This window comes from Drosophila ananassae (assembly GCF_017639315.1).
Source record: "Drosophila ananassae strain 14024-0371.13 chromosome 4 unlocalized genomic scaffold, ASM1763931v2 tig00000241, whole genome shotgun sequence".
In the NCBI taxonomy this organism is placed as follows: Eukaryota; Metazoa; Arthropoda; class Insecta; order Diptera; family Drosophilidae; genus Drosophila; species Drosophila ananassae.
In genome coordinates this window covers 1,377,758-1,395,853 of record NW_025319047.1, presented here as the reverse complement: position 1 = coordinate 1,395,853, position 18,096 = coordinate 1,377,758, and the positions used below count along the sequence as shown (strand labels likewise).

The window sequence follows — 18,096 nt, the reverse complement described above, 5'->3', positions numbered from 1 at the left end:
TTGAGCATTTATATTAGCTCCCTTACTTAGAAGCAGTTTAGCAATTTCTCCCTTAATATTAATATCAGGATCTTCATTAGTAAGAAATCCAAAAAAACCTTCACTCTCACTTAAAGCAGTAAAATGCAATGCTGTTCTTCCATATTTATCACTAGCGTTAATATCAGTATCGTGTTGCAAAAGAGCTTCAACGATTTCTATGCATTCCTTCTTAACAGCAATATTCAATAGCTCAGGATTATCTTTTACATTAGCTCTATTAGTTAAAAGTAGCTTGGTAATTTTTAAATCGGCATTCTCAGTAGCATAAAATATTGGAGTTTTTCCAGTTTTGTCTTGAGCATTTATATCAGCTCCATAGCTTATCAATAATTTAGCTACTTCTTCCTGTTTGTTTTTGGCTGCACTATGTAAAGGTGTAAAACCTTCTTTAGATGTTGAATTGTGTAACGTATTAACATCAGCACCATACTTCAATAGGTCTTCAACAATTTTCAAATATCCTTTTTCAACAGCAGCATGTAATAACTTAGGATTATTTGCATCTTCGAGATTAACAATAAGACCATATTCTAGAAGAGCCTCAACAATCTTTTTATACTCTTCTCCATAGCCGTGCACTGCGATTTTAAGAGAGCTTCTGTTACTTTGATGATTAATATCAGGACAATACTTTAAAACATCCTCAACAATCATTAAATATCCTTTTTCAACAGCGAGGTGTAGTGTGGTTTTACCATCTTTGTCCTGATTATCAACTTTAGCTCCATGTTGTAAGAGCAGCTTTACAACTGTTTTACGTCCTGTTTTGGTAGCAATATGAAGTGGCGTTAAATTACTATTTGTGCTAGCATTAATATCAGCACCTTTATTCAAGAATAATTTCACAGCTTCTTCATTGCCTAGTTCAGAAGCAAAATGTAGTGGCGTATATCCTTCCTTCAATGTGAAAGAATGAGTACAAGCACCATGGTTTAGAAGATCTTCGGCAATATGCATATATCCTTTCTTAGCAGCAATATGAAGAGGGGTTATACTATCTTCCCCTTTAACATCAACATTAGCACCTCTACTTAAAAGCAACGTGATAACTTCTTTACTACCTTTTTCAACAGCAAAGTGCAGTGGTGCATAACCTTTTTTCCATGTTGAAGTACACACACAATTAACATAAGCTCCATATTTTAAAAGATGCTCAACAATCTGTAAATACTCTCTCTCAGCTGCAATATGAAGAGGAGTTATACCATCATTGCTTCTGACGTTAATGTTAGCTCCACGATTTAAAAGTAGTTCGGTAATTTCCATTTTCTTATTTTCAATCGCATTGTGAAGCGGAGTTCTGCCATACTGATTTTTAGCATCAATGTTAGCACCTCTGTCTAGAAGCATCTTAACAATTTCTATGTCACCATTTATAGCAGCAAAATGAAGTGGAGTATTAGAAGGTCTTTTGTTTTTGCTGTTAACTTTAGAACCGTTTGTTAAAAGTAGTTTAGTAACCGCTGTATGTTTATTCTCAATAGCATCACGAAGTAAAACATATCCTTCTGACCATGCTTGTGAATAAGATAGTCCAAAAGAATTAATTAACTCCCTTGCTCTTTCTAGTCTTCCTTCACGAACTGCAGAAATTAAACTGTAGCTTGTATTATCATTGCCTAGCATAACTACTTACCCTCCAGATTATAACATTTTCCTTATATTAATATAATCATAAATAGATGATATATTATCCACAGTATATAATATAAGTCAAACTAGTTTAAACATAATATTTTTACTATCTTGCAGTGTTTTAGTTTCTGTAATAAATCCAGGTGTTTACATATACTCTCCTTTAACGCAATAAATATGTCTAATAGAATAAAATGGTAAACTTGTAGCTGTGATGTGGAGTATAAAGTAGCCCATGTACCAAAAATTTGTACTTTTTTCTATATCTACTTTCCTTAATTTGACTCTATGGCTTGCTGAAACTCAGATATTGTAACTGATTTAAGTATAATATTAACTTAGGTTATATATAAATATTTCAATAGTATTATTCAAAGTTTCAAACTTTTAACTCCACTTTCTATATTGACGTCTTGTAAATTTTGATCTGGCTCCTTCAGCATTTTTAACAATTTAGTTGCAATATTCTTATGTTTATTGGCTATAGCAACTTGCAATAATGTATTCCCTTGATTATTACGAGCATTTGTTACAGCTATAAACTCATCAGGTTTTACTGCTTTAAGCTTGCTGATAATTTCAACATTACCTTTTTTTGCATCTCCAAACAATTCTTCAATTAATTTCAGTAGGTTAGTAACTTTTTGGTCCTTAGAAAGATCAATAGGTATTTTACCTTCTTTGTTCTCAATGTTATAAATTGCACCATGTTTTAATAAAGATTTTACAACTTCCAAGGAGCCACCTTTAGCTGCAACATGAAGTGATGTAGTACCACTAGAAGTAGTTTTAGCATTAACAAAGTCATTTAATTTATCACGACTGATATGTTGTAACAGAACCTCAACAATTTCTTTGTAACATTTGGAAGTAGCAGTGTGTAATGGTGTATTACCTTTATTAGTAACTTGACTAACATTAGCTCCATTTGTTAGTAAGATGTTTACAATATCTATGTGTCCATTGCTAACAGCGTAATGCAACGGTGTTCTTCCATCAATATCTTTATCGTTGGCATCAGCTCCATCTTTTAACAGACGCTGAACAGTTCGTATATCACCTTTACTAGCAGCAATGTTGATATCTTTCTGCAGATGCTGGAGAACCTCTGATGCTTCGCTACCCTCAAGCTTAAATCTAAAATTAATCATCTCTATCTTTTTTAAAATGTCTAAAACACTCGGATGACTTGGTCCAAAAACAGCTTTTCTTTGATCAAAACTTTCTCTGTAGACTCTCTGTAGTGCGCTGATCCATTTCCCTTGAGCAAAAAGTACATTTGCTATGTTGTATTGAGTATTCAAGGCTTCTGGGTGATTTTGTTGTAAAGCTTTTTTCTGTATATTTAAAACCTCTTGAAAAGCTTTCAAGGCTTCATGATATTTATTTTGATTGAAGAGTACCCCAGCAATGTTATGTAACGTTCTCAAGGTATCAGCATGATTAATACCTAAAATTATTTTCTTCTTTTCAAAAACCTCTTTATAGATTTTTAAGGACTCTTCGTATTTACCTTGGTTAGCTAGTACCATTGCTATATTATTTTTGGCACTCACAGTGGCTAGATCATGTGTACCTAGTGTTTCTTTCCTCTTTTCAAAAACTGCCCTATTGATATTTAACGCTTCTTCATATTTTCCCTGTTTATCTAATACTAATGCCATGTGAAACTGAGTATTTAAGGTATCTGAATGATTTGACCCTAGTATTTCCTTTTGTCTCTGATAGACTTCTTGATAAATATTAAAAGCTTCTTCATCTTTCCCCTGTCTATGCAGCACTAAAGCGATTGTACTTCTTGTACTTAAAGTATCCTTATCGTTTGAACCCAGCATTTCTTTTTGTTTCTGAAAAATCTCTTCAAGCATATTTAAAGCTTCTTGGTAAATTCCTTGCTTATATAGCACTTTGGCTATATATGTCTGAATATCTAAAGTACCAGGATTGTCTGTTCCTAGTATTTCTTTTCTTCTTTCAAATGCGCTTCTGAAAATACTTAAGGCTTTTTGGTAATTGCCTTGATTCAAGAGCACTAAAGCTGTATCAATCTGAGCGGATACGTCACTTTGCGATATCTGCTTCAACTGCTCGACTTTTGAAAAGTTACTATGTACTGCAGCAACTACTAACGTTTTGTTCTCTCTATTACGAGCACTCATCACTGCTTTTACTGTATCAATATCCTTTATCTTATTTAGGTCATTAATAACTTGAGCATTACCATCTTTAACCTTTTTAAATGATTCACTGACTAGTTTAAATAAGCTAGTTATACTTTTATCCACAGTAAAATCTGATGGTGTTTTCCCACTGTCAGAGACAGCATTGTATACTGCACCATTAGATAATAGGGCCTTTACAACTTTTAAGTGAGAGAACTTAGCAGCATAATGCAGAGGAGTAAACCCCTTGTTACCAACCACATTAGGATTAGCTTTATTTTGTAATAGAATATTGACAACTCCATCATAGCCCTTCCATGCAGCATAATATAATGGTGTTACACTATCAGCATTTTTGGCATTAACAAACGCTCCTGCTTTAATGTAATTCTCAACCTCTGAAGAGCTATTACGTTTTACAGCCTCAAATAAATTCTCAGTTGATGCTAATAGATTGATAACGTCTTTATCGTTAGTCATTTCTAATGGTCTTCTACAAAGCTTGTCAACAGCGTTATAAACTGCACCATTTTTTAATAAAACTTCAATAACGTCTTTATAACCAAAATTAGCAGCAATATGCATAGGGGTTAAGCCATTAGTATCTTTAGCATTAACGTCAGCACCTTGTGCTATCAAATACTTTACAACTTCTAACCGACCTTTCATTGCAGCATAGTGTAGTAATGTCTGGTTAGCTGTACCAAGCTCATTAATACTCAACCCCTTGCTAAGGAAAAACTCTACGGTATCTTTATAACCTTCTCTAGCTGCAATGTGTATAGGCTTTGATCCAGAGGCATTTTTAGCATTAATATTAGACCCTTCATCTACTAGACATTTTACCATTTCCAAGTTACTTTCCTGTGAAGCAATGTGCAGTATAGTCCAATCATCATTGCCTTTAGCATTCATATCTACTTTTTTATACTGCAGTAACATTTTAACCACTTGCAAATGACCATGTGCAACTGCTAATTCTAAAGGTGTTCTGCTCTTATTATCCTTAACATTAACTTTTGCTCCATTACTTAATAGGACTTCAACAACATTAACATGGCCGTGTCCTGCAGCTATATGTAGTGGAGTACCTTCAACATTTACAAAGTTAACATTAGCCTTGTTTGCTATCAAAACTTCAGCAACTTCTTCATGGCCTTCTTGTGCCGCAAGATATAATGGTGTTATACTATTAATAGTCATAGCATCAACATTGGCTCCCCTTTCTATCAGAGCATTTACTATCCCCTTATGTCCTCTTTTAGCAGCCAAATGTAATAGTGTAGCATCTTCAGGACCTTTTATATCAATATGGGCCTTGTTTTTTAGCAAAATCTCTACAATATCCCTATAACCAGCGAGTACTGCTAATGATAAAGGTTCACCACCTTCTGCATTAACACTAGCTCCATTTTCTACAAGAACTTCAACGATCTCCTTATGATTATGCTTAATAGCAGAAAGCAATGGTGTTAGGTTGTTACTCTTAACATTAACACTGGCTCTATTTGCTACCAAAATTCCAACGATTTCCTTATGACCTCCTTCCACAGCTACATGTAATGGTGTACTACCTGCAATACCTTCTGTGTTAACTTTAGCTTTATTTTTTATTAAAAGATTCACAATATCTTTGTGACCTCCCACAATAGCTGCATGTAAAGGTGTAAGACCATAATTAGCACTAGTATTGACTTCAGCTTTACTTTTGATTAGAAAAGCAATAGCGTCTTTATGTCCACTTAGAGCAGCTACATGCAATGGCGTCATGCCATCATTAGTTCTAGCATCAACTTCAGCTTTATTTTTTATTAGAAGATCAATAATATCTTTGCTACCATTCATCGCAGCTGCATGTAATGGTGTACTAACCTTAATGCCTTGAGCTCTAACTTCAGCTTTATTTCTTATTAGGAGTTCAATAATATCTTTGTGACCTTTCAGAGCAGCTACATGTAATGGTGTTAGATTATTATTGGCTTTATCATTGATTTCTACTCCATTTTTTATTAAAAGCTCAGCAACTGCCTTATGACCACTCTCTGCTGCATAGTGTAATGGCGTAGCATTATTTTTATCTTTAGCGCGAATGTTAACCCCATGCTCGAGAAGAGCAACAACTATCTTCAAGTGGCCACTCTGCACTGCAAAATGTAGTGGGGTTATACCTTCCACAGTGGCAATACTAGCATTTGCCTTATTTGTCAGTAAAGCCTTAACAATTTTCTCATGTCCATCTTTTGCTGCGTAGTGCAAAGGTGTGTTATTATAGGTTTTGTCAACAACATTAACATTAGCTCCATGCTTCAATAAAATATTAGCTATCTTTTCATGACCGTTTTCTATTGCATAGTGTAATGGTGTACAACCATCTATAACTCTGGAGTTAACATCGGCTCCTTTGAGAATTAAAGCATTCACTACTTCTAGGTGGCCATTTAGTGCTGCTGTATGTAATGGTATTCCCTCCTTATCGTTTCTTGCATTAACATTTGCCTCATTTTTCAGTAAAAAATTAACTAGTCCTAGATAACCACTTTCTGCAGCTATATGTAGTGAAGTAAAGCCACCCATAGTTTCGTTGATGTCAACATTCGCTTCTTTTTCCAGCATAATCTTAGCAACATCAATATGATTGTTTTTTATTGCATAGTGTAAAGGTGAAAAACCAGCTATATCTTTGGTATTAGTATTAGCATTATTTTTTAGTAGAATTTCAACAGCATCTTTGTGACCATTTTTAGCTGCAATATGTAGTGATGTTTTGCCACTATTATCTAGATCATCAACATATACACCTGTTTTTCCTATAAAAAATTCCACAATATTTTTCCTTCCATATGCAGCAGCAATATGTAGTGGGCTTTGACCATTAATATCTTTAACATTAACGTCTAAATTTTGATTAAGAACAAATTTTATAATTTCAAGACTAGGTCCCTTAGCAGCAAAATGTAATGTAGTCCATGAGTTAATACTTCTAGCATTGATGTCTGCTCCTTTTTTGAGATAACTCTTTAAGTCTTCAAGATTTCCTTCTTCCAACGCAGCAAACATTTTTTCCTGATTAGTAATAGTGATAAGGTTTTGATCGTATTTATCTTTCAGCTTGGAAGGATCATCTCTTACCGACTTGCCAATTTTCTTCTTACTTTTTATTACATTTTCTGAAATAAGTTTTTTAGCATTCAAGATAACTGCTATTGAGGGATCAGATAACAATACATCAACTAAGGTATTATCGTGTGCTAAATGATTACGCAAACATTTTCCAGTTAATAAAGGAGTGTTATCATCTAAAAAAAGTAGATTGTTTTCTAGATGCTTCTCTGATCTACCTAAAATTGACATTATATCCAGAACAAGCATTTCTACTACTGCTTGCAACTCTTTATTCCTCTTGTAGGAAGGAAGCTTTTCAGTTAACTTGCCACTTAATGCGTTATTCCTCAAAATACTTTTCAGTTCAGATAACTTCAGTTCAAGCTGGTTATTGTATTTTTCTTCTGTTATGTTGTAAGCCTTCCTTTGTTTATGTATAGGAATAAACGAACCTTTCTCATTCAACTTGTTTCTTAATTCCTCAATCCATTTAAGGTCACCTGTTCCAAGTTCAGCAATGTAAAAAATCTCACAAGTTAATCTATTTACTTTATCAAGGTTGTCATCCTGTATTCTTGACCTAACACTATGAGAAATTTTCATTGATAGTTCGGCTATTTCTTTAAGATTGTGAGACTCTATTTGGGAAGGAATATTCTCTAGTGTTTTATTAGCAAAGAATTTTATTCCTCTAATAACATTATGGTCAATCTTATTGTCATTCAAACCAACATCTAAGCTCTTTAATGATATAAACGCCGTAACATAATCAGTTCTGATATTTTTTGATTTAGTTTTTGCAAAATTGATTATGTTATCAATTTTATTAAACAGCTCCTTTTCATAATTCGTCTTTTCAGTTATATTATTGCTTAATTCTTTTATGAGTTTTTCAAGCTTATAATGTTCCATCACTTTAAAACTCTCTGTAATCATTTCATCTAATTCAACGTTACTAAATATTCCAGCAACTTCTTTTATCTCGTCTAAGTTTTCACTACTGGTAATTTTCTTTAGCAACATTATGACTATTTTAATCTTGTTATTGTAAAGAATATCAGTAATTACATTATCGATTCTTTTAGTATCATTTTGAACACCAATAAAAAAGCTAACATCTGTATTTTCTTCAATCTCTGTTCTCTTAGAGAGCGAGTAAGCATGTGATAGTGAATTACGTAAATCTATAATGACTTCTCTTGTGTTCCTTGGTAATGATAGTAGAAGAAGCTCGCTTGTAGTGCTAGATAACTTAGGAGATTCTAGGGTGTTTTTTAAATATTCACCAATAACTTGTAAAACCCTTGTAATAATTAACTGCCCTTCCCTTTGTTTAGGATCAGCTGATAACGCCAACTTTATATAATCACTTATTTTCTCTAAAGAATGAATATCCCTAATTTGTTGATAATCGCTATACAACTCTCCAAATTGAGGATAATTTCTAACGATCTCTGCAACAACCCTCTCACGTTTTAACTTTGGGAGATCAGCAAATTTACCAATGTCCACACCTTCTATAATATCTTTTTCTTCTTTAAGTTTCTTTGCAAAATTTTCTAAGTGGTTTAGTATTTTACTTTTATTCAATGTGGCATTATAGAATAGATTCATTTCCTGTCGTTTTATGTGAGAAGAAACAAAACTGATCAAACAAAATTCCATTTCTTCCCAAGGTAGTCTATTGTAGGTTGATTTCAACTGCCGCTTTAATATATGAATATTTTGTGCAATAAACTTTGCTATGAATAAAAACTTTTCATCTACTTTTTCTGTGTTTGAATATTCTGCCTTTAACAGGCTAATATTTTGAAGTACTAACTCAATCCGCTCTCTGATGTTATTAAGATAACTCTTCACATTCTGATCTTGTCCAGAAGCACTAGAGAAAAAACGGAGGTTTATCAACTTATTTTCAACAAAAATTTCTATCTCTTCTGACAAGAATACGTTCTTTAGTTTTAATTCCTCATAAGATCGTGAAAGAATTTCATCTAATTCCCTGAAATGAACAGCAAAATAATTGCCTGGCCATTTATTAATGAGTGTATCAAGAAGTTCAACATTACCTGAACGTATAGCATAATAAAACGCATTATGGCATGTTTCATCCTCATCATCTGGTAATATAGTAGTTTCTCTGATGCCAACAGATAAATTACTGAGAATTTTACTATTATTGCCAAGTAGGTATTCTAAAATCTTTACCTTATTGTGTTTACAAGCTAAGATAACTAAGTTAGTACTCTTAACAGGGTTATTAGCATTATCATAATAGTCTCTCAAAGTTACTTGATCTTCTGCATCACTTATGTAATCAATAAAATTGCTTAATTTTTTTAAGCTATCGACATTACCATCTGATATTGCCTCTTCGAGTTCAGTTAAAACCAGGAGATAAAGTTCTTCAGCTTTTGCTTTTCTGCGGTAGAGCTTTTTATATTCTCTAATAAACTCCTCTTTTGATGTGTAAGAACGTGATAAAAACTGTTTATCTTCTTGATAAAAACTGGTTTGTTGTTTAGGTACATGCATAAACCCTCTCTGAGATATATTTACACCAGTATTAGAATAGCAAAGTTTACTTAATATGGCAAAATTTAAAATAGCATCTTTTGTTAATAAAATATTTTTGAGAGAATATCTACTAATCCTGCAATTTCAGGACGAAAAGCCTTCACAACATTTGGTTTTGGGTGTGGGAAATGTGTTGGTTGTTTAAATTTTTAGTAACACCTACTAATAATAACCCGTTTGAAAACAACAAAGAGAAATGATGATCAACTTACATAAAAAAGCACTAAGTTTAGTGTTTTGGCATTATAGCAATCTCTTATGTATCACCTCTCTGGAACCATACGACTAATTGTTGTTCATAAAAAACTCTAGTACTGACAAAAAATGTATTTATTCTAATCTTGCACGTTTGGTATCATTACTTATAGAAGTTTCATAAAGTCTTGTACCAGGCTCTACGAGATTATTTAAGGGACTTAAAGATTGAAAAGTACGTTTATTGGAATCATCAAACGCTACTATAAAGTTTAACAAGTTATCATTATATAGATATTCAGTTATATTATATGTAGAATCATGGTCCAGAATAATTTTCTTTTCTTTGGCATCTTGATCTGCCACATCTAATTTAGTATAAAATTGTATCTTACTTAACTTATTTAACAAATCTGCTCTTTCTAAAAAAGGTTTTACCTTATCTAATATGATATCATTATATATAGGATAGCGTATGGAATAATCAATTTTTGCTAGTCTTACAGATAATTGATTATTATATAGTACATGTATGTTGAAGTTATTTGTAACAAATTCATATAGTGGAAGGCTATCTTTTATTTCATCTGTTTTCATTTGAAGAATTTCACAAACACAGTCATCTAGATAACTTGATAATTTACTGTAATTACTGCATCCTTTATAAGGAGATAAGTCAATAATTTTTCCGTAATCCTTATTGAAGTTCCTTACTAAAGTAAATTTAATCAACAATTTAGTGCATGCTAGATCACTTACAGCGTTATCTAAAGATGTGGAACAATTATCATAAAGCCGTCGTTCACGATTTCTTATGTTAATATCAGCTCCATATTCTAATAGTTCTTTAACTACTCCCAGATTTTTACCACTTTTTTTTACAGCATGGTTCAGTGCAGTATTGCCTTTACGGTTTGTTGCATTTACATCAGCACCATGTTTCAGAAGTTCTCTAACTAATTCTAATTCCTTCCCCAGTGTTATAGCAGAATGTAGTGGAGTTTCACTATACATGTTTCTTGAATTGACTTCAGCACCACCTAACAAAAGCTCTTTAGTAATTTCTACACTACTAGTAGTATGAAGTAACGTATCTCTATTCCTTTCTACTCTAAGGTTAGCATTAGCACCTGCAGACAAAAGAGCTTTAACTTTTTCTAAGTTTCGTTCATAGACTGCTTTTTCTAATTCTTTGTTAATATTATTATTTAGCATATTTTTAAAATCCTCCTAAATTTCACTATTTTGTAACAAAATTTTTGTATATTTTCTAGATCTTGTCACCCTCATTAGAGTTTCATTTAAGAGAGCTATAACTTTAAACTCTTTACTCGATTTTCTACGCTGACATCTTGTAAACTCTGATCTGGACTTTTTAATATTTCTAATAATCTACTTGCAAGGTTTGAGTGTTTATTGATTACTGCAACCTGGACTAATGACTTGTCTTGATCATTACGAGCATTTGTTACAGCTACGCGCTCATCAGGTTTTATTGCTTTCAGCTTACTGATAATTTCAACATTACCATTTTTTGCATTCTCAAACAGCTCTTCTACTAATTTCAATTGGTTAGTAATATTCTGGTCTCGAGAAAGATCAAGTGGTATTTTACCTTCCTTATTCTTGATGTTATAAATTGCACCATGTTTCAACAAAGACTTTACAGCTTCAAAAAAGCTATTTTCAGTAGCAACATGCAACGATGCAGTGCCTTTAACTATTGTTTTAGCATTAATAAAATCACTCAATTTATTGTGGCTTACACGTTGTAACAAAGCTTCAATAATTTCTTTATGACCTTTGGAAGCAGCAGTGTGTAATGGTGTATTACCTTTGTTAGTAACTTTAGTAGCATCAGCTCCATTTGCTAGCAAGATATTTACAACTTTTATGTGCCCATTATTAACAGCATAATGTAATGGCGTTCTTCCATCCACGTTTTTCGAATCAATGATTGCTCCATCTCTAATGAAACTCTCAATTCCTAAATAATTATTATCTTCTATAGCCTTAAATAACTTCTCAACCAATTTTAGTAATTTTATGACTTCTGGGTTTCCTCTTCTTTCTGCAAAGTGTAATGGTAAAACATATCTACCTCCTTCAGCTCTAGCATTAAAGTATGCTCCGCTCATAAGTAGAGACCTAACTATATCTAAATTACCAATTTGTGCCCCTAAGTGTAAAGGCGTAGCATTTTTATCCATTTTTGCATTAACATCCGCTCCATTTATAATAAGAGTTTTAACTACCTTAGGATGACCATATTGAGCTGCAAGATGTAGGGCTGTGCCTTTATTTTGATTTTCTTTTACATTTACATCAGCACCATGTTTCAATAGAACGGTTGCTATCTGATCATAACCTTTTTCTGCTGCAAAATGTAAAGGAGTCCAATTTGTGTGATCTAAAGCATTAATATCTGCTTCCTTTTCTAAGAGCAATTCAACCACCTCTAAATGATCATGGTCTACTGCAAAGTGTAGAGGTGTAGTACTTTTAACTGTTTTAGCATTAATGTCTGCTCCTTTATCAAGCAAAGATTTAGCAACTTCTAAACTACCATCATATGCTGCACAATGTAGAGGAGTCCAACTTCTGTTATCTAGAGCATTAATATCTGCTCCATTTTCAATCAAGAAATTCATTATTTCCAAGTGATTATGTTCTGCTGCCAAATGTAGAGCTCTTCTACCATCATCCATCTTTGCATTTATATTTGCTCCTTTTGCAATTAAGCTCTCTACTATTTTTAAAGAAAAACCATTATATGCTGCATTATGTAAAGGAGTCCAATTCTGATCATCCACGGTGTTAATGTTTGCTCCATTTTTAATTAAAAAATCACTCACCTCGAAATGACTTTGCTGAATTGCTAGATGCAAAGGTGTAAAACCTTCGTTTTTTTTAGCATTAACATTGGCTTTTTTCTCTATTAGTAGCTTCACTACTTCTAAGTGACCATTCTGAGATCCTATATGTAAAGCTGTGGAATTATCGTGGCCTTTAGCATTAACATCAATTCCCTTTACGAGAAGAAGAGACTTAACTACTCCAAAGTGATTACGTTCTGCTGCTAAATGTAGAGGTGTAAGATTCTCATAATCCTTAGCATTAACATTAGATTTTGCTTTTAGTAAAATGTCTACTAACTCTAAAAAGCCATTTTGAGACGCTAAATGTAGAGGTGTAATCTTATCATCTGTTTTTGCATTAACGTTTGCTCCAGCTTCAAGCAGAACTTTAACTATATCTAACCTACCAGTTTGTGTTCCCAGATGTAAGGGTGTAATGTTTGCATCAACTTTATGATTACCTATGCCTGAAGATCCAGCGTTAATATTAGACCCTTGTGAAATAAGAGCTTTAACTACTTCGAGGTTACCATTTTGTACTGCAGAATGCAAAGGTCTTGCTCGATCATTATTTACAGCATTAACATCTAACCCCTTTTCAATAAAAACATTTACTATATCTAGATGACCATTCTCTGCTGCTAGGTGTAAAGGTGTATTAAGTTTATCTGTTTTAGTACTAAGATCTGCTCCATTTGCAATCAAGGTGTTGACTATATCTAAATATCCTTGCTGGGATGCAAAACTTAAAGGTGTAAAGCCTAGAATGGCCCTATGGTTTACATCTGCTCCATGAGCAATAAGAAAGTTAACCATCTCTAAGCGATTTTTTGCAATTGCAAAATACAGTGGCGTAAAGCCATCGTACTTAATCTCTGAGTTAATATCTAAACCCTCTCCTAATAAAGTGTTGACTAAATCCAACTGACCATTTCCTGCTGCTAAATGTAGTGGTGTAAGACTAAGATGTTTCTGAGTTTCATAATTTTCATTTAAAAACTCTACAAAAAATTGTAGCTGATCCAGATTATTAGATATTCTATTAGTAAACATAAAGGCCTCGCATGAAGAATTTACGTAAAATATAGTATCTACAAGTTTTTAAGCAAGATAAATCTTCTTCTTAAAAAAGATACTGTAATCCAATCTGTGTGCTTATAACTTTTTTATTTGATCATGAGTGATCAGCTGTCTCAGCTGCAATAGAGACACCTTTCTTAAGTAGTTACATCAAATTTCTCTGTTTTTTGCCCTTTTTTTTCGCTGATGATGATGTCTTCATTCTTCTCAGTAGCCAACATTCTTTTTAAAGTATAATCGTTACGTGCACCAAAGCATTAATAATTATACACAATTGTGAAGAAATATTCAATCTTTTTATTGTTTTGAATGTGTTGATGAAAAAAACGTCTGTCAGAGATCATCTGAGAATTGCATTTTAGGCTTTAGATGTAGAAGGGTCTTATCGTCTTTTTATCAATACTCTAAAAATAGGCTTAAATCGCCAAGAGATGGATATCATGAATTTAGTAGCGTAAAAACATCAAAGATACCTCATATCATAAAGTTTAATGTCAACATTTGGTAGCAACATTCCCGATTTACAAAGCAGAGTCAATAAAGGTTGCAAATAATCTACGTATGTTGGACGTTTCTGTTGATGCTATTTCTAAAATAACAGATTTATCTATTGAGGAACTTGAAAATCACGCTTCCAAAACTTAACCTGAATTAAAAGCAACATTAGTTTACTGATTTCTATACAATATATTAAAATATCAACAAAGGTGATTACATAATTAATTATCTGCATTGCTGAATGAAATTCTTGTGCTTCTGTATTCAATATATAATATTAAAAAAATATTTTAGTAAATTTATTAAAGTAGATACTAGAAACTCGCTTATTTCGTTTTTCTAGCTCAGTTATAGTTTTGGATTTTGCTTGCAGAATTTGTCTATCACTTTCTGGTTATCCTCTATCATTTTACTTGCCTCTTGCTGAAGAAATTTGATATTTTTGAGTGTAATATTGTCCATCTCAGTCGATGCTACTTTCAATTGCGATTGTATTCTTATGTATTTATCATCTATTACTTGTTCTAGTTGATAATCAACGCAATCCAATCCAGAAGCAAACATCACATTCAGTAGTGGCTTGATCCACCCTATTTTGCCAAATCTCCTTGAGTTAGCATACTTTATACTTCTATTTGTTCCACCAGTGCCTATTGATAGCAGTATAATCTCATCATTTGGAAATAACCTTTTACCACTTGCATATGCACAAGCCGCTGGATTATTGGCAAACACTCCGCCATCTATCAACACTCTCTCTGTTTGGCTAATTTTTAGACGTTTTGGTGTGAAGTACGTTGGAGCAGCTGTTGTAGCTCTGAGTGCATCTTTTAACTTAATGTTTTCTTCTTTCCAACTTTTGAAGAAAAATTCACAACTATTGTGAATGTCATAACTGGTGAGCAGTAGATTACTCGCAACATCGGCCATAGTGCTTTCGCCGAAGTATTTGTTGAGAATAAATTCCATATTTTTATATGAGTACTGAGAACCACTCAGCCAAGAAGCGATTGATTTTCTCCAAAGTGATGCTTGAAAGATATATGCTCCATACTCTTGGTAAAGTTCAACCAAATCATTGGCAGAGTATTGAAGTTTATTGCTTTCACAAAGTCCAGCAACAACAATTCCACCGGTTGAGGTTCCTGCCATTAAGTCAAAGATCTGGGAAATTGGCTTTTTTGTCCTAGATTCAATTTCTGCTAGAATAATGGCAGGAATTATTCCTCTAATTCCTCCTCCATCTACAGATAAAATGTACTTTGTCATTTGTTATAGTTATTTTTGTCTCTGCTCAAGCTCGTTAACTTCTTCAGCAAGGTTTTTGACCCTTTCTTCAAGACGATAGATGATTTCTGTAGTCCTTTGATTTTGCTCTATAAATTTATCATGCATATGAACTCTTAAGTCGAGCTTAGCTAGCCACCAGATCAATGCTATTGTTTGTATCACCATAGTAGCAATTACTGCTACAGGGATCTTTCCTGTGTTTGTCATCTTTTTTAAAGGAAAAGTTGTATATATACATATACAAGATTCATCAAAAATACGTCCAAAAAATCTTTTCTAAAATAAAGTTAATTAGTTGCACTAAACAAGCGATGTAAATAATATAATCAACATGAAATCTAGCCTTTTTTGGAAATTGTTAACAAGTTCAATAATACCAATAATATGCGTTATTGTTCTGTATCAGCACTTTAGTACAGACCAATTATCAAAAGATGTGCCAATAAAAAGTAAGGCAAGTGGCAATGATCTGGAAACATTATCTACTGCAGCTGAAAAATGTAATTTAGATACTGTAAGATCCTTAATAAAAAATGTAGTAGATATCAATGCTACTCATCATTTTGGTGCAACATCATTACACTATGCTACAAGCGGAGGCTGTTTAGAAGTCGTAAAATTTCTAATTGAAGAAGGCATTGATGTAAATACTACTGATGCTTTTAGCTGGACAGCTCTGCACTATGCTGCACGAAAAGGACATCTGGAAATTGCTAAATTTCTACTGAAAAATGGAGCAAATCCTTCTGCTAAAAACAAAGATAAAAAAACTCCTTTAGATCTTGCTGTAGAGGAATTAAACAATAATAAAGAAGATATCTATGAGGAAATTATCAATTTACTTTCCAACTATCAATTATTCCCGTAACAATAGTACGATAGCCAAGGTTATCAATTACATGCTCAGCCCTATTTATTATCCATTTACCATAAACTCCTTTGCGAAATCCAGAAAGATTAATCTTTGCTTCAGCAAATAATTCAGGATTTCCTGGCATTGTGACATTGAGTGTTGCTGCATTACTCATCAGCTGATTCAACTTCGCAGATGCTGCACTTTGTGCCAAATCACTACTTGCATAAATATCTCGCAAAATATAGCTTGGTTCTTGATCACCTACTTTTTCCGTTATTGTCTCTGCTTTTTCATAATCATACCAGTAAGCAATAACCGAGCCATATTGATTACGCTCATTAAATTTTACTTTCCAATTTGTAATATCTCTAGGTGTTAAAGTAACAGTGCTTAAAGTTTTTCCGGTAACTGATTTTGCTTTTCCTTTTGAAACAAACAGTAAATATCCTCCTGCAGGTTTTGCTATTGCTCCATAAATTTGAGCAAGCCTGGTTAAAAAATGCATATCGCTCTCTGCAGTTTGATCAATATGTGATATCATGATATTTACAAACTCTGCAGCAATTTTAGCTTGATAGCCATGTTTGTCTGCAATCTTTTTTACCAAATCATTTAAGGTGATTTGATGCCACTCATTAAACACTTGTTCCTTTAATGACTCTTTTAGATCCGCTGCATGACTTTTAATCTTTAGTGATTGTGGCGGGCCTTGTAGCGTAATTTCATTTACTATATAATCTCCCATTGGCACAATGCCAGTTTCCTTATACCCGAGTAAAATATTTAGCTTTGCCCCAGTTCTAGGAATCTCAAATAATGAATCACGGTCATCAAGATGAATTACAGCAGTATCACTTATTACTCCTGCTTCATCAGTAATATGCATTGATACCAATCGACTTTTCACCAATTCAGTGATGGAAATGCCCTCTACTGAAATACTAAAGTCTGGTGTCATTTTAATCCCATAGTTTTACTACTTGCTTTTGCGTCTCTTTTTGAATAACAGGAAGTTTAATGATTAATCCTGCAGGAAGAAGTTCGTACTCTGCAAGCCCAGGATTAGCTCTTAACACAATCTCAACTGCTCCTGAGCTGAATCCATAGTAGTTCCAGCAGATTAAATCTAACATATCGTTTTCTTTAGTTTTGTAGTACATCATCATCAAGTTGTATATTGTCAACGGGATTATTTAGTGATCCGTCTGACAACACATTATCGTAGTGCTTCAAACTTAAGTGAAACTCAATCTTTCTTGGTTCACCATTTGGAAAAAAATATTTCTGCGTTTCTTCTATTTTCACGATAACAAAATGCCCTAAAATATTACCTTGGCCATCAATAAGTAAAAGAGGTTTCGATGAATTTCGCATATTATTTATTTGCTTCAGCCCTCCTGAATAGATTACTCCTGCAAGCTCAACAATGTCCTCTCCAGGACCAATACTTTGAAGCAATGGCTTTTCCCCAATACGCTCAAGTGCAGGCCAGCGATATTCACTTCTGCGTGTAAAGCCTTGCTCAATTAATGAAAATCTATATGGACCAAGAGATAACATAATTTAATTTATATCGTAAAGTGCGCCACTAAATTGCTCTCTAATTCGCTCCATTACTTCATCAGCAATGCTACGTGTATCTTGCCCAGGAGTTGAATGAATATTAATACTGAAGTGATTATTTTGAGTTTTATTCTCTATAGCTTTACTGTGTGCCGCAATGGGGTACTTAAGAGAATCACTTATAACGTTATTTACAGACTTAACTTCTAGTTTAGACTCATTTCTTTTATTCCACAGA

The 18,096-nt window shown here is 33.2% G+C and overlaps 1 protein-coding gene across 1 annotated transcript; it reads right to left on the bottom strand.

The window, feature by feature from the left end:
- Positions 1 to 2,090: 2,090 nt before the first annotated feature.
- LOC123258070 (alpha-latroinsectotoxin-Lt1a-like) lies at positions 2,091 to 9,497 on the bottom strand (the record flags this gene model as incomplete). The annotated part of the gene is made up of 3 exons (XM_044717976.1): positions 8,129 to 9,497; positions 6,432 to 7,486; positions 2,091 to 2,798 (listed from the first exon to the last, which is right to left on the bottom strand). Coding segments are annotated over exons 1-3 (3,111 nt in total), but the record flags the coding sequence as incomplete, so codon positions are not given.
- Positions 9,498 to 18,096: the final 8,599 nt, after the last annotated feature.